At 41.8% G+C, this 24,800-nt stretch overlaps 2 protein-coding genes and 1 long non-coding RNA gene across 3 annotated transcripts in view; 2 read left to right on the top strand and 1 right to left on the bottom strand.

Moving 5' to 3' along the window:
• Window positions 1–780: 780 nt before the first annotated feature.
• LOC115777826 (uncharacterized) lies at window positions 781–2,968 on the top strand. Its single transcript, XM_030725823.1, has 3 exons — window positions 781–1,260; window positions 1,818–1,953; window positions 2,180–2,968. Exons 1-3 carry the CDS (start codon window positions 1,124–1,126, stop codon window positions 2,930–2,932), a joined length of 1,026 nt encoding a protein of 341 aa, XP_030581683.1. The 5' UTR covers window positions 781–1,123; the 3' UTR covers window positions 2,933–2,968.
• A 1,887-nt stretch (window positions 2,969–4,855) lies between these two features.
• Window positions 4,856–6,100, bottom strand: LOC115777824 (uncharacterized). The gene is made up of 3 exons (XR_004019692.1): window positions 5,943–6,100; window positions 4,978–5,172; window positions 4,856–4,889 (listed from the first exon to the last, which is right to left on the bottom strand). It is a non-coding gene; the product is annotated as an uncharacterized LOC115777824 (long non-coding RNA).
• Window positions 6,101–21,253: 15,153 nt separating this feature from the next.
• LOC115777821 (cadherin-1-like) overlaps window positions 21,254–24,800 on the top strand; it is a 56,814-nt gene continuing 53,267 nt past the window's right edge. Inside the window, exons 1-3 of the mRNA XM_030725820.1 lie at window positions 21,254–21,323; window positions 21,900–21,973; window positions 24,101–24,298. Coding sequence (XP_030581680.1) covers window positions 21,254–21,323; window positions 21,900–21,973; window positions 24,101–24,298 — 342 coding nt within the window. The remainder of the gene's footprint in view (window positions 21,324–21,899; window positions 21,974–24,100; window positions 24,299–24,800) is intronic.

The raw sequence follows: 24,800 nt of genomic DNA on the forward strand, positions 1-24,800 counted from the left end.
TATTGGAGCTGAATGCACTCTCCTGTAGCGTAAATGAAATCTCTGGTCATAAGCAGTGTTTTTGAACTGTGCTGTGTTGTTGAAATTGAGCAGAATAACATAAAACACAATTAGTCTCTATTTGCTTTGAATTCAGATAGTTTGGACCAAGCAGACCGACATTAAATGTAGCAGTGAACGTTTTAACCTGTTATCTGGCTGAACCAAAATCACTGGCCGTGTCCTGTCCGCCAGGATGTACCGTATTTTCCGGAGTATAAGTCGAACTTTTTTTCATAGTTTGGCTGGGGGTGCGACCTATACTCCGGAGTGACGTATATGTGACATTTATAACACATGAACCAAAATACTCCAGCCACTTGACATCTCCGTGAACTGCAGCTTTAAGGCAGTCTTGCGTAACCTGTGGGCGCAGTGGATGATGGATGGAGCGCACAGCTTAACGGCAACTGGGAGAATGCGCCACCCAATTTTCCTGGAAGTCATTGGATGGATCAAGAAAACATGGGCTTCAGTGACAAACCATCCTGTTGGGATTCAGAAAGGCTGGAATAATGGGCTAGTTGCACTAGGGCTTGTGACGTACTTCCATTTCGAAACTATGCTGCTGCATCGTTTCCGGTATGTTTGTTGCTTGTTAGCTGTTGTTGTCTGGTAATTCAGCATGAGTGTACGCAGAAAAGTATTTAAAACGGTACATTTTCAAAGACAGGAGAAGAAATACTCCGAACATTGCTGTGTCCCACTTTGTTCGGCTTCGTCTAAATTTAACGGTGTTTTAAGTTTCCATAGTTTTCCGACTCAGTCCGACTTGAGAAAACGATGGCTGATAAACATACGCCGGGATGATTTCACTCTTACCGCTCACACTAAGGTCTGTAGCAGACACTTTGCCACTGATCAGCTCATAGAGCCAACGACCCCTGATGGTCGAAGAAGACTGATTAAAGGTGCTGTACCAACGCTTTTTGAGTGGAATGGCTTTAAAGTTGAGCCACTGCGGCGTAGTGTTTGGGAGAGAACAGAGCGACCCACTGAACTTGTCCATCTTGAGGAGCAGGAAGAGCAGGGTCTCTCAAATGATCATGACTACTGCTCAGTCCCTGAACCGTCTGCATTGGACATGTCTGCATCAGCTGCAGAAGACCTGTGTAAAGAGGTAGAGGATCTGAGGAAGGAAATACAGGAGCTGCGTGTCCAGCGTGAGTTTGGATTACAGCGGTTTGCTGGCTCCGACACCGACATCAGATTCTATACCAGGTACACCTAAGTTCTGTTCAAGCTAACTGTTTCAAATATACAAATTTCAGCATCACTTAAATCAGTGATTCTCAATCTGTGGGATGCAAACGACCTGGGAGAAAAGTAATGTTAAGTTGAACATAAGATTAATTTTCATGGCATAACTGGGAAATCCCATCAGTATACGGCAGCAGGTACGTTAGCATAGCGGCTAGCGCTATTTTCCACCGTCTTTTGTTTACATAGAGCAGCAATGCCGTTTCGACCTGCAAAGTGGGACATGATGGAAAAAGTTTGAGAACCACTGAGTTAAATTAAAGTGTTTCCTGTCATAATAAAAACACTGTATCTAGACACACACACATATATATCTCATGTAGATGCATTAGTATTTAAGCAATATCCTAATGCTATAGATAAAATACAGAACCAAATAGCTTCTTAATCATACTATCTGAAAGTTAAATAGCATACAATTTGAGACACTGGTTTAGTTGTCAAAGCTGACATCATTTTGCTCAGTGTGTGGAGCATTAATTAATGATTGAAATTGTGTTTTTCTTTTTTGTGAATAGATTTCCAAGCTATGACCATTTGATGGCATTTTGGTTTTTGATTGAGCCTTGCATTTATAAAATGGTCAGGGTCTCAAGAGCCAAATCAGCTGCCAAGAGGAATGAAGAAGTGGTGACACCTGCACGTTCATCAACAGTAAGTTATGCTGGTACTCAGATCTATGCATTTATATAGGTCTACATCCTAAAGGACTCAGCCTCCCTTACATACACCTGTGTGCTACAGTCCCCCACTGTTTACCCCATGGTATGGTATACATAACCATTACAAAACATTCAGCCAAAAAAAAAAAAAAAAAAAAGCATAATCTTACTAGTTTGTAGCATAAGAAGTAACATTTTCTTTTATTTTAACCTCCCAGAGGCAGCTGCTCCAGCCAATCGATGAGTTCTTTCTTTTTCTCGTCTTCCTGTCGGTTGGTTTGAGGGAGAGGGACCTGGCACATCGATTCAACATACACCAGTCCACAGTGAGCCGTATTATTGCAACATGGACAAGTTTTCTTGCCACTGCACTGGGGTCTCAATGCATCTGGCTTATGCGTGCAGAAGTGCAGGCTTACCTCCCTGAGGAATTTAAAGATTTCCCAGACACCCAGGTCATCCTAGACTGTACAGAGCTGAGATGCCAAACACCATCCTCACCACTACTCCAAAGTGAAATGTACTCCTCATACAAATCCCACTGCACTATGAAAGCCCTGGTTGGCATAGCTCCACATGGTGCAGTGACATTCATCTCTGATCTGTATGGTGGTTCGATTAGTGATAAGGAGCTATTCAAGCAATCAGGCATCGCTGAGAAGTTGACCGAAGACATGGCAGTGATGGTTGATAAGGGCTTTCTAATCAGTGACTGCTGTAAGTGCAAAGTGTACTGTCCACCTTTCCTGTCTAAGCAGAAGCAGATGCCAGCATACCAGGTTAAGGAGACACAGGCCATAGCCAGACTGAGAGTACATGTGGAGCGAGTCATTAGGAGGATAAAACAGAACAAACGTTTTGATGGCATCATCACCTTATCACATGTCTACAACATCAACCAGCTGTTTGCAGTGGCATGTATGCTTTCAAATTACCAGAATACAGCTTTAGTTAAAAAATGGGTTAAGTGAGCCACAAGACACCAGAATGCAATGCAAGGAGCTTATTGTCACCATCCTAAAATTAATTTTATTTTTACCTAAATCATCAAATTTTTAATATTTGGTTCAGTTTTGTTTTTTGAAAAAGTTACTTAGGCTATTATTTTAGGAGGGTGACTTTATGGAAATTGGCCTGCAGCTGAAGCCCCTACAGTCAGCTGACAAAATCTGATTACAGAACTTATACTTGGATGTTGATAGTTGAGTTCTAGTTATTGATAGTTCTAATTTTTTGCAGATGTTGAATATTAATACTATATTATGCTACTGTGTTTCTATACATGTTCCAGATTATTTAAAATCTTGTTAGTCTTTTTTTTTTACATCAAACATTTGTCATTTTCTTCACTTGTGTAAGTTTAACTACATCAGTATGGGGTTGTTTGTCCTGAATATAATACAAACTCAGTATCTTAATGTGTTTTAAAAACTAAATCAGTGCCATTTCTAAAATAATTTATTTCACACAAACGTAAACTGTTGAAACAAATTCATAAAATGTTTAAATTGCAAATAAAATGTAACTGTTACACAAGCAAACCTGAAGAATCCTTTTTACCCTTATGTGTTCAGTGTTCATTTTTCAGACACAGGTATCTTGGCATATATGTGTAGAAAAAAAAATGGTCAGCTTTTTCTCTGATTGCTCTTTGCACCTCTGCATCTGTGTATATTCTCTGCACAAGGTAGTCCTCCTGTGCCCACACAACAAAGTCACACCACTGCATCCCGCTGATGAGCAGTTGTCCTTGTACCTGCCAGTAATATGCATGGCTCTTCTTTAGTGCAGGAGAACCAGAGTCTATTTGTACATATTTGCAGTCAATGAAGTTTTGTACATTTGGGCATTTGAACTCAACAAGACCAAACTGGGGGTATTCATTGGGGTCAAATACAACACCATCAGGAGATGCAGCAAGCCAGGGGGCAGTGGGGTGAATGACTAGACCACAGGGTGAGTAGTTTACATTCATTAGCCTACTGTACTCAGTTGCTATTGCTGGCTCCATCTCAGCACCTCTCCTCATGTCTGCTGTTTGCCTTGTTCCCTTCATGATGCGTTCAGCAAGTGACTCTGCAGAGCTCTGGCCTCTGACATGACACACTTCGCGAAACCTAGATGCAGTCACTCTGGGCCTGCGGAGAAGATGCCACTCAGAGCTGGAACTTTGCTCACGTGTAGCTGCTTCTATTTTCTGAACCATTTCCAGAGTTACAGACAAGCTCTTGAGATGTAGGAGCTCCTCTTCTGAGCACACAAACGCACAGTCTAATGGCAAGATGTCGTAACCCTCCAGAGGCAAGTGTGGTGTTGGTGGTGCATCATGGTGTAGTGTGATGTACCGGGATTTCAAAACTGGCTGCTGATATGATAGAACACTGCCCTCCTGCACCACACCAAAGGCACTTTCCACAAGGGGCTTATCAGGTCTCATGTTCATCGTGGTCACAAGTGGCCTGTCCTCAATTTTAAATTTTGCATATGCCTCTGTTATTCTGAACATGCAGCGATCTGGTAATGGACCCACCATGCCTCTGTAGAATCCACTCCTAAAGGAAAAACATAATGATAACAATACAAGGGACAAAGTTATTATATTGAAGTAAAAATAAAAAAACTGAAACAGTGCATATATTTGAGACTGGGATGTATGTCTAGATATGTGAATCTCTGAATAACTGTAATAATAATCAGCTGCCTTCTCATATGTAGTGTGCTAAACAACACATATGTAAATCAATGCATATTCTGAACTTATAGAAACTTGCTTCTGGCATATTGTATATGCATGAACAAATACACATATGCATTTGACACATGGGAAACAAAATTTCATAAATCTACTTACCGTACTCCAGTCTGGACCATCCTATTTGGTACCGGCTTAGTGAAGACCATAGAATTGATGGGTCCTGGCTTCACACCCTAACATAAGACATATTTACTATGGATGGTTCTACTGTCTATATGTAAACATGGACTAATACAAAAACTTTAATGTCATTTAAATTACCATTGTGCGTGGCTTGTGCCATTGCTGTTCAGATTCGGTGCAGCTATGGACAGGAGGGACAACAGGAACTCTGAGTTCTGAGTAGTGCGCTGTTTGGAAGAGCAGTGCCACTGTGTGATTGCACATAACAGTGCCTGCCACACAGGAGCACTGGCTGGATGTCAGCGCCACTGGTGATGAATCCAGAAGCTTAATCTAAGAACAAGAAAGAAAATTAGAAATGTAACATCACTTTCTGGAAAAAGAGCCAACAAGGAGCATGGTTCAGTGTTATGGTTACTGACCCATGCTCATAAAACAGGCATACCCTCCTGAATGCTTAGTGTTGCCTTCTCTCCCTACTGAAAAAAATCTGATTAACCATCCTTGATAACTGAAATAGCTTTGCTGTATAGTATTAACTTAATGTAAATTTGTTTCTGATCACCCAAACACACATTGATCAAATGATCTGACCAGTCAAATTATGTGTGATAAAGCAGGGAGATAAAACATTCAAGTTGGTGGGCCTTTAATAATGAACTGAACTGAACCCCATTGAACGGGGTGAACAACATTACACTGCTTCCTGCCTACACTTAATCTGTGTGGTGCCTCACTCTTCCTCATTGACCTGTAGCACCAGGCTCTCACGCTGACCTCGCCTGACAACCTGTCTTTATTGGACACTGAATAAAGTCACACATGCAAGTCCCGTTAGTGTTTCTGCATTACTCACGTTAGTACTTAAGCACATGGCACACAGTAAGATTAGCATTAAATAGCTAACTATTTAACAATAATATAATAATAGCTAATAGCAAGAGTGACATTAGTTAACAAAACTCCGTCTATAGTTTAGTATAAGACAAAACATTAAGAACGCATGTTGCGAGGTTATGTCGAAAATTACTATTGAATGAAGCACATAAAACCTTAGCTAACGTTAGCAAACGTTACTTTGCGGTTCATTGTTGTTTTCTTACCTTCATAGTTGTGTATATATGATGCAGCATATAATTTAAATCCTTTATCCAGTTTGCTGGCTGGGGCTTTCATTGTCCTGCAAATCCGATGAACATCAGTGACATTTAATGTTGGGAGCTCTTGCAAGCATCGGGTGTAGAACGTCGCCATTTTTAACCGGAAGCGGTGGAGCCGCATCGCGCCGAACACGGAAGCGATTGTGCAACAGGCCCATTGGAACTGCAGCTGACGACGAGTCTGACTAACGCGACACAGAAGAGGAAGCGGCGCTTCGTCTACGGAGTGTACGGATTTGTTTAGAAGTGACACCGAGGATGAAGAATTCAATGGATTGATGGTTTGGTTAACTTGTTAGTATGTTCTTTATGCTATGGTTATCTGAATAACTTAATGTTACGTTAACATACCGAACACGTGTTCGTTGTGCGTCATGTAGCTGAATGTGTTACGTTAGCATAACGTAGGCGTAACCATGTTCGTCCTGTTCTTTAATCCATTATTATTTTAAATTGCCGTTCAAGATGGAATTTCTGCTCTGGGTCTCGGATTCTATCAACCCCCCCCCCCCAAAAAAAGTGCGAATTATAGTCCAGTGCGACCTATATATGTTTTTTCTTCTTTATTATGCATTTTTGGCTGGTGCGACCTATACTCCGGAGCGACGTATAGTCCGAAAAATACGGTAGTTCATTTATATGAAAGGCTAGACCCTCCCATTTTGATTGACACCTCATTCGGCCAATCATATTAAGAAATGGGTTTTCCAGAGCCAATATTAGCCAGGGTGTGTCACGTAGCTTTTCGGTTGATTTTTGGTGCAGCCAGTTACATGATTGGCCGAACGAGGTGTCAATCAAAATAGGAGGGTGTAGCCTGCCATATAAAATGGTAAATGGACTAGCTCTTATATAGTGCTTACAAAGCGCTTACACAACACGTTTTACATTTACCATGCACTCACATTCATACAAGCACTTCCATGTTTATACTAAGCTAAGAGCTTTTAATTAACTAACATTCACACACATTCATACTCCGACAGGACAGCCGGAGAGCAACTTGGGGTTAAGTATCTTGCCCAAGGATACATTGGCATGTAGCCTGGAGTAGTCAGGAATCGAACCGCTGACTTTCCGATCAGTAGGTGACCTGCTCTACCTACTGAGCTACAGCCACCCCGCACTACATCCGTGCCACTTACGGGACGCGGCTGTCCGTTGCCGAAGTCCTCGAACTCTGAGGAGAGAGAAGCTAGAGACTTGAGGCTCCAGCATAGCACGAACAGTTCAGAAACAATTTGAAATGAGAGAAAAAAAAGCAATTTATTAACTGATTGTCGTGTTTTAGACTGCTTATTGTTAGCGGATCTATTCTGACCCAAAGTACAGCCATGGCCGGTTCTGAATGACGGCTTTACAGCAGACAGCCGCACGAACTCTTGCCGGTGTTGTGCGAAATTCTGTTCCCCCGTGAAAATCTGTTCCCCCTGTGTCAGGAGAGGGCAGCCAGAGAGGCGGATCCAAAAGTCTTCATGGCGCTTCTGATCAATTTCTCGGTAAAAGTCTTTACCGTGTTTATTCCTCTCATCAAGAACAACAACTCCTGTGAATATGAAAACATTTGCTCTTTATTTGCCAAAGTTACACGGGGGGAACCAAATATTTCAGCCATCCAAAATATTGTGTTCCCCCTCCATGACATGGTAACAAATTAATTTACCAGCAAGTCTTTTACAGTGTCATTTTACCGAGAAATCGATCAGAAGCGCCGTGAAGAAAGTCGGATCCGCCTCTCTGGCTGCAGTTTGTGCTCCCGACACAGGGGGAACAGATTTTCACGGGGGAACAGAATTTCACACAACAGCCAACAGTAACAAAACTGAATTATAAATAAAGGCGACTTTTGCTGGCAGTCTCTCGCCAAACCTTTCATCCTCACTGACACTGCCATATCAAGATAACGTGGAAGTGTATGTCCTAATATTGAAATTTGTGTGAACCCAAATCCTGATGAAAAAAATAACACAAATATGAATCTAGATGGTTCGGACAAATGTTGGTGGATGGTGCAGTGTTGCCAGATGGGCAGCTTGTGAACACATTGGGCTGGAAAATTATATAGATATGTCTATATAATTATAAAATTTGAAGGCAGCAGCTGACACAGTAACAGTGAGCGCAGCGCACTGTGCAGTCTAAACTCTGCTCTGATTAATTATATGAATGTACAGCGAGTCAATCAGGATTGTGAAACGTCAGCTGCAGAGCCCCAGTCTCCATCATCAGATCAATGCCCGGTTCATTTTCCATTTTATAAACAATACTTTAGAGGTTTTCGTGAAGTCACACTGTGACAGTGACGTGCATTAGTGTGTGTGTGTCATCAGTGGCTATAAAAGGCCTTTTCTTAAAGGATAAAGTGGTGTTTGAGCCACAGTTACGGCGGAGCGGCGGCTCCTTGAAATGGGACGCAGCCTTCCTGCGGCAGACAGCTAGCAGCAGGAACCGGACGCGCCAGGTTAGCCTAAGAAGCTACTGAGGCGTCCGTGACAACCACCATAGAAACAGCCTTTTAAGACCGTTTTAAAAACATCCTCAGAGTTCAAACGAGCAAAAATATATGATTTGAAACAGTTACAGCTGCAGAGCTGTGGCGGCTTCTTTAAACATTGTTTACATAGATGATCATGAATGATACGATGTAGCTAGCAGTGTAGCTAGCAGTGAATGAGGTGACGTCATTGTGTGCGCATTTCACAGCTGTCTGTCTCAGTCTGTTGTTGATATTACTCCAATTAACATGTGTTTACTTTCTCTGGACCATCTCAGGTCCAGCGTTACAATTTCAGCCTACAAAATGATTTAAATATGAACACACACTCTAACATCAGTGCGCTTTATGAAGTCCAATCCTTAAAATAAATATTATGTTTGTAAACATTCGTGTCTCTGAAATAAGTACAGATGTTCATGTTTGTCATTACTGTTTTATTTGTTTAGAGAATTGTGAACTTCACATTGTGTATCTAATCAGAGTCTCAGCAACCTTCAGTCAGAGACTGAGACTGGATCACAGCTTTAACCTCTGCAGAGTCACAGACAGACACAAACCTTCCAAATCACACACAAGCAGCCCAGTCTCATCATTTTTGGATGCCTCTACTGTACACTACACTGTGATCAATATATTAAAAATTATAAATGAAAAGATAACATTCACATAAAGCTGTTTGAAAGTAAAATTAATAGGTACTTTCCAATAATATTTTTAAGGATCTCTGTCAGAGACCAGACAGAGCCATGACTCTCAAGAACCAGAGACTGAAATATGGAAAAAAAAAAATCCCTATGAGAAATAAATGTGCAACAGTAAATATTTTGTCCAGTGGAAAATAAACGTTTTGAATCAAAAGCTTCGGATATCATCAAACCAGAAAAATAGAACTCATTTTTTTCTTTAATAACACACCTTAGCATGTAGTAATGTGACACATTTCTAAACAACAATACATAGATTTTGTTCAATGTTTTGATTGTGGCAGTGAAAACACATGTTGCTGTGTGTGAGTGTGACTGGCAGCCTGTGCACTGAGACCATGAAGCCCACTTCTCTGAAGCAGCTTCTTCTTCTTCTTCTTGGCATCAAAACAGAGGAGGGAGAAATCTACCAAAAGGAGAAAGAACATCTGAGGTGAAACCAGTCAGGACAAATGATTAAATTATATATAGTAGTTCAATACAGCCTCTCAGGTAGCTTTGTGCTGATTTCAGCTCACTGATTCCTGTCTGTGGACCTGTGGTTTTTATGTTTGTAACCGTTTAACTCCATTCATCTATTTAACTCAGGGAGGAGAAATGTCAGGTTGGTGCAGCTGGTGAGTTTAGGAGGGAGGTGCGTTTGGTTCTCTGTTGTCATTATCTGAAAGATTTGGTTCACCCTGTGGCTGGGCTGTATCTGGGGTTATGTTGGACCTGTCACACTTAGCAAGTTTCCCAGGTTGGTGTTTATGGTTTAGAACTTCTAGCTCTGGAGCAGCATCTGTGGCTGTGTAGGGTCCCGTTGGTTTTTGCTGTTTCTCCAGATCTGCTTTGGAAATTAGGTTATTGATCTCAGTGCATTCCTAAACAGGCTGAAACAAGGTTATATATCGTCACCCCTCCTAAAAAAATGGTCAAGACATTTTTTTAATTTTATTTTTGTCTAAATTAAATTTCAACATTCGGTTCAGTTTTTTGTGTTTTCTGAAAAGCCTGAAAAAAATCAAGGGAGGGTGACAAACATGTTTCATGGCTAAATAACATAACTGCTGCAGTCTGATGTGACAGCAAGATCTGAAGCAGTGGGTGACGAGGAAGGAAGAGGAGGATACAACAATTTGAAGAGATCCCGCAGTCTACAGTCAGCACAACGGCTACATTAGTGGCTGTTGAGTTTCCTTCCATCTGCTGCTGAACCTGAAGCACGGAGAACAACAAAACATCTCTTCCAAATTTGAGATCACAATTACAAATATGTCTTTATTAAAGGTGAAATATGTGTTGTGACCTGGCTTTTTTATACACCTGGCGACCCTGGGTCATCATTGGTAAACCCATCCCCACCCCCACACCCATCCCACACACATTCCGAATCTACTGGCCCCGTGTACATAACAAAAGGTTGGCCTAATGAGATGTAAACTGCCATTTGGAGGCGCTTGGTAGAAAAAGGAGTAGTGTGAAAATGCTGGTAGTTCTAGTGGTCCAAGTTGTTCACCCACTCTCCAACCTCCTACAACAGTCTCCTACAACCTTAGGGCTTGGTTTGTGCCCTGAACTTGAGTTCAAGCTTCTCCAAACTCCACTGGTGTTGCTCTGCAGTAGCTGGTCCTCCATCTTCTTTCTGTAGGTGTTTTTTCCATCCCTGATTTTCCTTCTGAGATCCTTCTGCACAGCTCTCAGCTCCTCCTTATTTCCTGATCTAAAGGTTCTCTCTTCTCCTTCAGGAGAGCCTTTGTTTCAGAGCCACAGTTATGTATAACAAGTAATACTCAAGTGAATGTTAAACATGTATTAAAAGAAAAATGATTCAGCTCAGCTCACAAGAAACTGCTGGATACTATTCTGGAAATGCCTAATGAATACAAGGCCACTGTGAGCAATGACAAACCTTTAAACATGATAATCAAAAAGTACACATTAAGTATCATTGCTCACCTTTATTTATGAGAATGTCACTTCTCAAAATGATTGCATGCTGTCAGCTCTCATGGGTGAAGTTTGGCTTTGAGGGTTGGAGAAGAAGCTTTCCAGCACCTTTGGATTTCCAATTCAGTTCTGAAAGAGCAAAGACACAAACTACAATGATGTATGAAGCGGAAATGTTTGATTGTTGCTGCAGCACTAAACAGGTTTATAAACTGGTAGCTGATATAGCCTGAAGTATTAAAGATGAACCTCCTCTACCACAAAAAAAAAAAAAAAAGATTTAGTGCTTCTTTTTGCTGTTCTCAAATCTGCTCCCTCCACTGATAAACAACAACAATGTAAAACATATTAATGAATCAGTAACAAAATTATGGTGTTGAAAGTAAGTAGCCTGATGCTTCTAGATTAGTGATTCAAATTAGTGAGTCAAAACCTGAGATGGAGACTGGGTTTGTTTAAAGCTGAGGACAGTGAATCAGTCCCTGCTCACTGACAGGATTCCCAGAGTCTGGAAGCTTCTCCATGATGGGAATGTAATACACTGTAAGTTTCAGCTCAGCTCAAGTTTCAACTCACTGCCTTAATAATATCACTATATAAACGCTGTCCATTGAAATCCTCTTACCTGAACACTGCAGCATCCGCCGGAAGTCAGCGAGCATGGCTTCTGTAGTCCTTCGTCTGTAGTCCTTCATCCCTCTGTCAGTGATCCTCCGTTAGAACGATAACTACCTTCTCGACTGACTACGAGGTGCAGACGGCCCTTGCTGGCCCATATCTACGGGCCTGAAAACCGCTAACAAAGTCAGTAATTACCTCATAACATCCGAAGCGGGTGAACTAATGCAATTTACCTGGACAGCAACGGGAATACGCGTGACCATGGTTACGGCCGATGGGGTGATGGGTACTGTAGTTCATTTATTTATTCATCGTTGGTTCATGGATTTAACACAGAGGGAAAACGGCTTCAGACCACGGAACTCACAGAAAAAATTGGACACCGAATATAGCACTAACCATAAACACGTAAATATAAATTTAGACATAAAAAGCCCCACAAATGTCATCGTTACAACCATAAGCAGCACCCCACATTAAATGAAACAAGGAGAAATTCATGTCAAAAGGAAAAGTGGCGCTTAAGGATCGCAATTAAAGGCATAATTCAGCTTCTGAGCTTCCAGTTCAAAAGAAAAGGGGGAAAAAAGGGGGACAGGGGCAAAAAAAAAAAAAAAACTATACTGCAGCTTAGAAGCCGTGCTCAGAGGCACGAACTTTATCCCACTGCATTTCAGGCAGAATAGAAGTCGTGCCGAGTAACACGAAAAAAGAGGGAATTCGTGTTCATGAGCACGAATCAATAGCTTAAATTTCGTGACTACTGCATGAACTGCCGTGAGACCGGGTTGGCTCAGCGCAGCACCGCTTCTTTTTTAACCTACTGTATTTATTTACTTATTTAGTTAAAAGATGAAGTGAAACAAAGGAATCTTTTGGTGATTCGCAATGGAAATGTGTGAAAGGTCATACTGACAAAAATTTTAGGCATCTATTTTAGGTTTTCAAAACTTGATACTTCACCAAAACTTTTTTGAATCACAGAACTCAACGTTTTTGTTAAGAAGGCGCCACCTTTTGGTGACAGTCTACAATTGAGGGAAAGGGGTGTGTTCATGCTGTAAAGTAGATACGCCCAGGAGAAGGAGGGGGACTTCCAGCCCGACGACAGCCGGACGTCGGCCAGCTGGGAGCTGGACTTCAGCTGGCCGACGTCTGGCTGGATGCGGCAACATTAGGTGGCTGCATCTGTATGTGGTATTGTTGCAGCTTCTGTTTGCGAGTGACTTTCAATACACTCACAATGTACCAGACAACACAGCGAGACTGCTGGGCTATCTGTGGATTGCTGTCGAGTCTGGAAGGCGTCGTAGATGGTGGAGGGAGAAGAAGCAGAAACAGGGCTGCAGGTCCAGCCTTTTGCTAAGGCTAAAGAACACACCACACAAGCCATCTCTGCTGAATCTGCTGAACTAGATCGATCCACCCACCACTACTGCTAGGCTGTTGTGTTTGTAGTCCCTCCTGATGAAAAAAGAGCCGGCTCCTGTCATTTACTTCAAAGAGCCAGCTCTTAGAGCCGCAACGTTCGCGACCAACCATCACTGTCTGCACCTGTGGCCGCGCCAGCGCTGCTGTGCTTAATTGTGTAAAAAAAAAAAGAAAAATTCTGATCAACGGCCAGTTCGGCCTGGAAACGACCGGCCATTCGGGAAACCTCCCGAACCTCCCGATGGCCACCAGGCCCCTGTATGAAAGTAAACTGCCAAACAGCCATTTTCATGGTGACATTCCTGACAGACCGTTTTCTGACTCCTGCCGCTGTCTCCAGCTCCCAAACACTCGGAGGTGTTCAGAGGGGGGCCGGGGGGAGCGCGGTGGCATTACGCTATGTTGCGCCTTCAAAATAAAAGAGTTAAAGAATTTTCTCCTCTGCGGTGTAATTTTTGGGTGGGACAAATATGCCTGTCTCCAATATTGGGGGGGACATGTCCCCCCCTTCCCCCGCGGTTCCTAAGCCTATGGGCAGTGAGGAGTTTCACTCCTACTTCGGCTAGAGTGGAGTTAGTATTAAAGTTTGTGTTCTGGTTGTAGGAAGAGTGAATCTCCTACACCAGGTGGCATTGCGGTGAGCCCATTTTATTCCCAGTGGGGTGGATTCTAAAATTGGAGGCAGGTACAGGTAAACACTGCTGGTGTGCTAAGGTCGAGAGGGTATCCCCTCCATGGTGTATTGTTTTAACCCCCTTGTGTCCTGCCTTGTCTCCCCCTTTTTTATAGAATACTACGCTGCTGTTTTGCCTTGCCCGGCGTTGTCCCGCCAGTGTTTTATGTCCCTGTTTGTTTCATGATGCTGCTGCAAACACTGGTGGGTTAAACCGAAGTTTCCCTCTTTTGGCATCCTGTTGAAAGGAAAGGTCGCATCTGCTTGCGACGGGGTTTGAATTGTGGGGCTTTGTTTACCCCGGATGTCGTTGTAACCAGACTGTGTGGATGAACATTGTGTTGACTTCTGTTTTTATTATTTTATCTTTTGGGAACATGCGGAGCAGCGAGGAGGAAGTGGTGTAAGACCCTTTCTTTTTGTAATTTTTTCTCATTGTTTGCTCGGCCGCCTCTTGTGCATGCGTAGCGGCAAATTAGGATAGTGGGAGTGAACCCTGTTTGCATGTGCATTTATGTTAATCTGTGGTTTTGCTGTGTGTATGCGCCAACTGTGGGGTTTATTGTACCTCCTCTAGCCAGGGTTTTTTTTTTTTTTTCTTTTTTAAATTTATTTTTTACTTATTGATCTGTAGCTGTTTTTTTAATGTTCGTTTTTTAAATCAAAACCTACCCAGGAGACTTGTGTGTATTTCTATATTGCAATAAAGTTTTATTTGTAGTCAACTGAATGCACGCCTACAGCAGTTCCTTTGAGTGTGTGGTAGGTTGGGCCTCTCACCTGACCTGGGTCACACACTATTGAGTCATCAGTTTGGAGCATACCATCCCTACAGTTAACATCAGAGACTGCTGCTAGAACCCTGTCATCTTAATCAGTCACAACAACCCCACCTGGGGGAATTTCACCCCCAGGAAATACAGAATTTTGAAGGTATATTCACAATTCGAATAAAAAACTACACAGGTTCAAATAAACACACCAGAGTTGGCTCGATGGGAAAAGAAAAATACTTTAAGAAAAATGTAATTCAAAAGTTAAAAACATGAGGAGACGACTGTAGTACTAATTGTTTACGAGTTGTACACAATCATACATACAACCGTACAGTGCTGTACAATAAAACAAAATGTGAGCAAAAGGGGGACCTCCACCTGTGGAGTGGGCCACACTGCCACTCTGCATTCCAACACTAAAAGAAGCAAAACAATTTATTAGGACTCACAACACTGGAGCTTGCAGTGCTTAATGGTCACAACATAGCTAATAGACACACACACACAGACACACACACTCACACTAAAAACACAAAGGGACATAAGAAACACTCTAACCTTCAGTATTAAAAGTATTTACAGTGAAGCTGTATCACACGGGGTCACCATCTGTTAACATTAATGGAATTATGAACACCATATCAAACACTGCCAACACAGTAAAACATGCCTGGACAGAAAAACACACAATGGAAGACATCGTCATAAATTGGCCTTCCCAGAGCCTGGACCTCAGCATTACTGAAGCAGTGTGGGATGATCCTGACAGAGAACAGAACAAAAGGCAGAAACATTCAGAGAAGAGCTTTGAATGTCCTTCAAGAAGCCTGGAGAACTGTTCCTCAGGGCTACTTAAAGAAATGACAGGAAGCTGCCTCAGAGAGTTCAGACTGTGCTGAAGAAAAAAGGAGGTTATTACAAACATTTCAGACTTGTTAGAATTGTACAAACTCTGTGTTTGTCTTACATGCTGCATTTCCACTGATGTCTGTTTTAATAAATCACTGCACCTATTTCCTATTTTACTAACTCAGTATAAAGCAATGACAAGTTGCTCAAGAATCAGTGTCACTAAACACATTTGTGTGTTTGTAGTTGTCAAACAGTAACTTTGATCTTGATTCTCATTAGCAGAGGTGATAACCATGGCTCATAAGTGTCCACTGTGGATTCCAACACCACACATGAACAAAATTATGTAGACTTTGCTGTGCTTGCATTAATTTTTACAGTGCTCAGTTATTGTGCTCTGCCCGGTGTATCCAGCTCATCATCTCACCAACTGCCAGCTCTTCTTCTCACTTAACCCTCCTCAGCTCCTGGTACCAGCATGAATACTGTTAACCTGTCAGGTAACTGCTTCCAGACAGAGACGGGAAGAAAAGCATGGATGGATAAAGGAAGTGCACTTTTCCTCTGTATTAATTATTGATACTGATTATTGTTTATCACAGAGAATGACTTCAGTGAGTGAGTTTATTACAGCTTATTAGCAAATGACTTTACTGAAGAAAAGAAAGCTCCAGGCTTAAATCACTGTCATCAATATACCGCGGCTGTATGTAGCTTCTGTTGGAGAATATCACCATGTGTTTTCAACACTGTATGAAAATAGAACAGAAAATTTCCGCTGCTGTTCAGACAGCTGTTGGTGGTTTTCAGGCTGGCTTCACACTAGTAACTTCACAAAGACTTGTGGTTGGTTTTACAAATGAAAAATAGTTCGCTGTCAGCAAGTTTAGTTTTTTTTTTCTTGAGGTTCGTGATAAACAATTGTGGTTGAAATTTCAATTTCAATGTGTGTGTATGTGTGAGAAAGACATGGTGAGTGAGAGACAGATTATCACTAAGAGGAAGTAAGACTGAGATCTGCAGATGTGGTTGGCTGAGCTCAGACTCAGATCATTGCTGATAATAATGCTGTCAGCTTCTACCATTATTTGATTTGACCATATAGTTGTGAGGAATACTAAAAAGGGAGACAGATGGGGTCCACTTGGTTCACGGTTTTTGGTGCTGCAGTCATTGTTTTTCAGGTGAGACTTCCTCCTTTGGTTATACTTTTGCAGTTGGTGTTCAGTCATTTGTCTTATTGTCCATTCTACTCAAAGTTAAAAAAATGTGGTTCATGTTGTTACTTACTGATTTGATTCTGACATAGACGACATGACGATAGTTGTTTTAAAAGCAGTAATTCCCTTTTTCTTGTGAATAATTTTGGTAGCCACAGCACTTGCTGAAATAACTTAGGCAGATTTAAAACACTTGTTTAAAATCTGTAACTGCTTCATATGCATAGAAGGCTGGAATTGGAAGAATTTTTACTACACAACTGTTTGTTTTTTACATCATATAAGTTTATACCCAACATTCACACTGATGGTCATGAATCACCCAGTAACACCTTTATCAGCTTTGTCAGCTCAGGGGTGACAGAGGAATGTGAGTTAAAGCCAAAACCTAAACTGAGCAGCAGTTGTGTGAGAGGCTCTCCCCCCTCAGCCCCAACTGGTCACAGCAGATGACTGCCCCTCCCTGAGCCTGGGTCTGCCGGAGGTTTAAAAGGGAGTTTTTCCTTCCCACTGTCACCAAGTGCTGCTCACAGGGGGGGTCATTTTGACTGTTGGGTTTTCTCTGTAATTATTGTTGGGTCTTTACCCACAATACAAAGCACCTTGAGGGAACTGTTGTGATTTGTTGCTAAACAGTACAAATTGAATTGAATTGAACTGAGAGTAGACGGGGCATTGAGGAACTCTGTAAGAGAAACTCCACTTAAACTCCACAGTAAATCATTCCTTCCTCCTCTCATTGTTGTCCCATTAATCTGCTGCCTCGTGTTGTTATTTTTTAACCTTTATTTTACTGTGAAACATGACACCAAACATGTGACAGGATGAAGTGTGGAGGGAAGGCACTGACAAAAAAAGATTTTAAAGAGAAAAAAAAACGTAGATATATTTCATCATAATTGGTAATCAGGGTGTGTGTTGCTGTAAGAATGTAAATGGAATAGTTCTTCTATAGCACTTTTTTACTCTATCTGAGCACTCAAAGTGCTTACACAACATGATCTAATTCCTTCATTGTTATGTTCTTCAGTGCCAACACAGTACAGAGCAGCTACCTAAACTCTGCTCCCAGTGAGGTCGATTATCTCGTCAATAGTTTTACATCCTCACTGCGTATAACTTTGGATACTGTGGCTCCTCTGAAAAGGAAAGCTTCAAATCAGAAGTGCCTGACTCCGTGGTATAATTCACAAACGCACAGCTTAAAGCAGATAACCCGAAGCTGGAGAGGGAATGGCGTCTCACTAAATTAGAAGATGCTCATTTAGCCTGGAAAAAGAGTTTGTTGCTCTATAAAAAAGCCCTCCAAAAAGCTAGGACATCTTACTACTCATCATTAATTGAAGAAAATAAGAACAACCCCAGGTTTGTTTTCAGCACTGTAGCCAGGCTGACAAAGAGAGACAAAGAGTATTCCTTCAACTTTAACAAGTAATGACCAGGGTTATAATAGTTCTGGATTTTACATTATACTTTAGTTTTATTCAGTTCTAACTTTTTTCTCCAATTCACTCAGTTTTGATTAGTTTTTAGGGCGGTTTTGCTCATTTTTATTAGTTTTTTTTAATTAGTTTTCTAGGACAAAAGACATGCTGTGGAACAGAACCAGAAATTAATAATAACTAATGATTAAATACAGAGTGAAGTATAAACAGAGTACATAAGGTGAATGAAAAGAAAGTGCATTATGGGCATCATTGGGATGTGTCTGTGTTCATAATTCCATCAATTTTTAATGAAATCCATACCACCGGCTGAAATGCATCCCTGAAACATGGCAGAGATTCTACTGTGTTTCACAGACAGCTGTAGACATTCAGTGTTGTAAATCTCTCCTGACCTCCTACATACATATTGATGACAATTTCAACAAAAATTTGGATGCATCACTCCATTAAACCCATTGTTTGGTGCCTTTATTGAATGATTCATAGTTCATTGTTAAGTGGCTTAACAACAAAAACAAACATTCCTTGTGTCATGTCCTGGGCCGGTGGCCCAGTGTGTTATGTTTTCTTGGTGTTTCTGTTATTTTCTCGGTTTCTATGTTGTCATCTTGTTCCACATGTTTTCCTGGTGTCTAGTCTGCGTCTGCGTCTTTGTCTCCCCCTTCTGGCTTCCTGTTTTACTTTGATGGTCGTCTGTTCCTTGTCTTCAGTTTTGCTTTCCCCCCGTTAGGATAATCATAATCACCTGTGTGCCCACCTGTTTCCTCTTCCCTCAGCCCCTCTGTGTATTTAAGCCTTGTGTTTCCCATGCTCCTTGTCGCGTCGTTGACGTTATTGTGCCTGCGTGTGATGTTGTGTGCCCGTGTGTTCCCTGTGCTCCCTGTGTCTGCCCGTCGTCTCCCTTCCACGGTTTTTGTATTTGTTTTTTTCCCTGCTTAAATAAATCCCTTTTCAGTGATGTTTACCTCTGGTGTCCTGCGTGTTTGCCCTTCCTCGCCCGTTTCCTCCCCGGGCATGACACCTTGTCAGGTACAAGGACCGCACTGAAAATTATTTTAAAGGCTGCCAGCGTGCAAAGAACATCTTTGAAAGATATAAAGTCTGGAGAGCACTGGTGCTGAAGTGTGTGAGATCCCTCAGCTTATCTCTGTCTAAGAATACAATAAAGGACATCCAGAAATTTAGTGGTTAGAGTAACACAGAGTGATATTAAAAATAAAAAAATTATCTATATGTGATTTTACTAATAGTTAATCATTCACTCTTCCTTAGTCAGTCTTTAAAATGTATATGTATTTGCCAGCTCAATGCAGCTCATTGTTGATTTGCAACCATTATTTCAGATGGACTTTTACTGTAAAAACCAAACCCAGAACGAGGGTATGAGAAGGCAGTGCTTTTTGTGTGCTTGTCACAAGATGGCAATGGTCACCAATAAAGTGAAGTTAAACTAGCTTGAAATTGATTTTGATTGTCGACTCCTTCCTGTCTGACTAACAGTTCAAAACCAGAAGGTGTTCATCTGTTGGTGACCAAAGAAAAACAGCAAACCCTGATATTCTCAAAGCTGGAAACATTTAAAGTTTGCAGTTGTTGATTAAAAATGTTATTAAGCTATCAAACTCTACGAGCATGTTTTCCTCTTGCTTATAATTAGCCAATTCATTATTCCAGGTCTAACTCAAATACTTCCTCTCCTCTCTTAGATCTCAGCACCAGCAATAGCGGAGAGGCCAAAGTGTGTGCCTGGATTTGAATCAGATCTATGGATTTTCAGAGTGTCTCAGCAACACCTGACGCCGGGGATGAGGCTGGGCAGAGGTAAGAACAACCCAGGAATCTGCTCTCTCACTCTTAACCTGAATTAAATGGTTTGGTGTTTGTTTCTAGCGTTCAGTATCATTTCACATGAAAGATTTGTTTGTACAAAGCTGTGGGAGCATTTAGACCTGAATTACAGCAATAAATGGAATGACAGTTATATAATGGTAATTTGACTTCCATATGTAACTAAGCTAAGTTACTGTCTAACACTCACACACATTCAGTGTGTGTGAACTTGGGGTTCAGGATCTTTCCCAAGGATACGTTTGGCATTCAGCCAGTTTGAACTGCCACCCTTCCAATTAGTATGTGACCTGCTGTACCCCCTGAGCCACAGCCACTTATATGAATGAAACTTTATATCTACAGACTCAATGGGTTCAAAAGGGGGGGGGGGTCAACAACGGGGCTCCAGCACCAATGTCACGTCTCACGAGGAGACACTGGACCTAACCACATGTCTCAGTTGGCGAACCCCTATCAAAAAGCATGTGTAAGTGGATGTGCACCTGGTGTCACCCCATCAAAACCAATATGACAAGCAGATATACAGTGGCTTGCAAAAGTATTCAGCCCCCTTTTCTCTGAGTGCAACTAGTTGCATTCAGAAGTTGCCTGATGAGTCCACCTGTGTGTAATCTAATCTCAGTACAAATACAGCTGCTCCGTGATGCCCTCAGAGGTTGGTTAAGAGAATATTGGGGAGTAAACAGCATCATGAAGTCCAAAGAACACACAGACAGGTCAGGAATAAGGTTGTGGAGAAGTTTAAAGCAGGCTTAGGCTATAAAAAGATTTCCCAAGCTCAAAGCTTGTCCCTGTTTTTTCACTTTCTTCATTCCCTCGTGTCCATCCCAACAGTTTTAGCAGCTCTCTCCAGGAATTTGCTGACATTTGTGAGTCCTTGTATTGATTGTTCCTGATTGTTATTCTCTCACTGATAAAGTGGCCGGAAACGCACAAGGACGGAACAAGTTCATCACAACGTTGCGGCTGCGTGGCAGCGAGGAGTAGTCTCATTTCTCCGGAGGTGAACGCCAGATTCCGTCGGTTCAGAGCAGTTTCTGTAGCTGCCTTGTGTGCGCTGTTGCATACCACTGTAAGAATCAGTGTGTGCTGTATTGTGGGTCATTTCCAGGTTCATTGGTTGGTCTTGGCAACAAGGGAGAGTAAAACAAAAATAAGCTCTTATTGACTACCAGTGATGTAATCACCAGATACAAATTTGACTTATTAGTGGCTGTGTGGACCAAGCTCTCAATACAGGTTCAATGTAACAATGGGCCAGACACCCCATATTCCCACAGCACCCTCTACAGGATACCCCAATGGTCAAATCCCTCCTCCAGGTCCACAGTACCTACTACCACAGTAGACTGGATGGGCAAACTCCCGTGCAAACTTGAATATCTTTGAGAGGATACAGAGCCAGCATTACGTGACCAGGCTGAAAACAGCATTGTTCCTTTTGAATCTGAGTCCACTGCCTCTCACTGAGGGCAACTCCAGACTGTAACAGAGTCCAGCCCCTCTCCTGGAGACTGGTTTCAGAGCCCGGGCCATGTGTTTAGGCGACCCTGACTATATCTACCTGGTATCTCTCAACTTCACGGACTAGCTCAGGCTCCTTCCCCACCAGAGAAGTGGAGGGCCTAAAGGAGAGCGGGCCCATGGCTCCTCTTCAGGCCCACTGGCTAAGTCCAAGCCACCAGGCTCTCTCTCTTGAGCTCCCTCCCCAGGTCTGGCTCCAGGGTGGGGCCCCAGTAATCCTATCCTGGGCAAAGTAAACTGTTCACTTCTTGCATCTGCCATAGGGTTACTGGAACTGCTCTTTTTCTGCCCTAACACCCAGTGTGTTAAGTTATTTAGGAAAAGATGCAGACTGAAAATTCACATCCGTCCTTGCTGTGTACCCTTATCTCCAGATCTAATCCTTTTCACCTGCGAGCACATTCGCAGCTGGACTGTGAGCATCCAGCCTGCAGCTCAGGTCCATGAGGTATTGAGTCTGAGTCTGTACGGTTCTGCATAGCCCATCCATCTGGTTGTGCAGTCTCGCCAGATTTCCTTAATTTCCCAGTAAATCAGGTATCCTCCAAGCCCAGACAGAAGAGATCCCGTTACCAAAAAATGTAATATGTATACGTCTTCCACGTCCTCAACTGGCAATGCTGAACGACACACAGGTCTCCACACGCTCCACGAGTCAATTATGTACCCAACGGGGTCTATTCCACTAGGACATGTGGGCGCCCCTTTCCCCGATCTCATAGTGGAGAAAATCAATGGTGTTGAGGGTCGAGTTTGCCAGATCCATGTTGATTCCTATTTGGTATGTGTAAGAGAGGCATTTACGGCAAGCAGCAAAGCAGGTAGAGTGTGGAGCACAGGAGCGAGAGAAGATGTGACCGTCTCCATCAAGAGCAGGAAGAGAAGAGCAGGAAGAAAATAAGAATGCATTGTAGTTGAGTTAAACATAAAACTGTTTCCAGTTTCACTCGTAAGTTAATGAACATGAAATTGAATTTAAAGATCAGTTACATAATGAAGGCTTGATTTGACAAAATAAGGTTATCCTGATAAAACAAATTTTTTTACAGATATGTCCCAAGACAACCACAATATCATGTAATATAGATATTTTCAATATTTCATCAGTTAACGCTCCACCCCAATAGAATTCTGTTAGAATGTTCCAGATTCCTGAGAATTCAGAAAGAAATCTGACAAACCTGAAAAACTGCTGCAAAGGGTCAGTTATGAATTACTTAAAGAGATCACAAGTAGCTCTTTGAAACCATATACTCTGTTCCTCATAATCTCTTTCTTGTTCTGTTCTCCATCCATCCATCCATCCTTTTCCGCTTATCCTGTTCAGGGTCGCAGGGGGGCTGGAGCCTATCCCAGCTGACATAGGTCGAGAGGCAGGGTACACCTGTACAGGTCGCCAGCCTGTTGCAAGATTTGTTCTCATGATTTATTATTTTTCCTCCTCCTTCCTTATCCCCACCTCTTCTTCCTCTTCACCTCAAGTCTCATTTCTTTAACTGCAGTCGGAGTTCTAACTCACACATGAAGATGGTTATTTATTTCTGATATTGTTGCAGTTTCTGATTTTCATCAGATTAGAGATTCCAACCTCCTGTCTCCAGACAGCTGAACAGAGCCAGTGTAACAAGTGCTGATTGTAAGCTAACATTGTGCTAGCTAATATTAGGCCCAACTTTCCTAAAAATCCCACTTTCCCTCTGATAAACAGGGTTGGTAACATTAGGGCCACCTAATGTAACACCGGTATTGTGCCAAAAATGATTGCTTGCCAAAATTTGATTTCCACTATTTAAACTGTTGTAAATCACTTTTTAGCCTATAATCTGGGAAAGATATGTCAAACATATCTCACATAAATGATATCAAGTCAAGAAACAATATTAGTGTCACAAGGCAGAAGCTGCGATCACTTTTATATACTTTTAAATATTTTATATATTCTTTATTTATAAAACATTGACATTAAAATATCTTTTTTAAGAGACCTGGCAAAGAGGGCAGCAGAAATTGCAAAAATATAACATTGTAGTTCTATAAAGATATTTTAAAAGGACCGGATTGATCATAATGTAGATACATTAATGCAAAGTCAGAAAGATCTTTGCAAAACTGGTGATTTCCTGTTGACTGCAGTCTATTTACCAACATAAGCAAATACATTACACATGAACACAGAATCATTGGCACACAAGTCATTGATTGATCACTTACTGTTTTCATGAAGGTTTAATAAGTGTCCTTATTTTTCTGGAAGAGGCAGTAATGACTGACACACAGCAAAGCAACAAAGACTTGCCAGTTCTTTCTCTATATGCACCACATTTGTAATCTGTTTTTCTATCCTTTCCCAGTGCGCTTCACTGACTGCACAGACCTCAGTATTTCCTTTCAGCAGTGATGACAGTCACTTTGGCTTAAAGGCAGACGGTGTGTTAATGGTGAGTAGTGTTAACAGACTGGACTGCAAAACTGGAGTTAGTTTAAAAAGTGCAGTAAAGTTTGTGAAGAGTTGCTCTGATGAAGGATGCAGTGCCTGCATGTTGTGTTCCTACTGAGGGTTGTTTTAATCTTCCAGGTAAAGCGACAGGTTGTTCTTCATAAAGGACACCGGACCTTCTTCATCCACTCCTGGGACTCTGAAGGTCACAAAGTAACAGTTCCAGTCAGTGTGGTTCACCCTGAGCATCACCATGGGCACCATCACCATGAAGACCAGATAAACTACAACCATGAGCATCACAGTACTGAAGTGGACTCTGCTAACAGCACAGAGGCAGGTTTAGAGACACTGTTGACTGAAACATGAAGGAAAAGTACAAATACATTTACATTAAATTTCCACTCATAGAATAGAATAGAACAGAATAGAATAGAATGCCTTAATTGTCATTATACAGGATGTACAATGAGATTGGAGGACACTCCTGTTCAGTGCCATGCAATAGAAAGTCAAACTCTCTAAAATAAAATATAATAATCTAATATAATCTAAAAATGTACAGAAAATAAAATGTAATAAAAACAGAAAATAAGAGAATGTTTAAAAATATATACATTGTACAAAATAAGTATATACTGTATTTTCCGGACTATAAGTCGCGCTTTTTTTCATAGTTTGGCCGGGGGTGCGACCTATACTCCGGAGCGACTTATATGTGAAATTAACACATTAACCAAAATACTCCAGCCACTTGACATCCCCGTGAACGGGAGCTTTAAAGCAGTCTTGCGTAACCTGTGGGAGCAGTGGATGATGGATGGAGAGCACAGCTTCA

The sequence above is a fragment of the Archocentrus centrarchus genome, unplaced genomic scaffold, assembly GCF_007364275.1.
Source record: "Archocentrus centrarchus isolate MPI-CPG fArcCen1 unplaced genomic scaffold, fArcCen1 scaffold_79_ctg1, whole genome shotgun sequence".
Lineage (NCBI taxonomy): Eukaryota > Metazoa > Chordata > Actinopteri > Cichliformes > Cichlidae > Archocentrus > Archocentrus centrarchus.

Bases quoted from the DNA above. Each gene is read 5' to 3' on its own strand.
- LOC115777826 (XM_030725823.1), top strand. From the start codon at position 1,124: ATGTCTGCATCAGCTGCAGAAGACCTGTGTAAAGAGGTAGAGGATCTG. The intron at 1,261-1,817 runs GTACACCTAAGT...TTTTGTGAATAG, and splicing joins GACATCAGATTCTATACCAG to ATTTCCAAGCTATGACCATT. The intron at 1,954-2,179 runs GTAAGTTATGCT...TTAACCTCCCAG, and splicing joins CACCTGCACGTTCATCAACA to AGGCAGCTGCTCCAGCCAAT.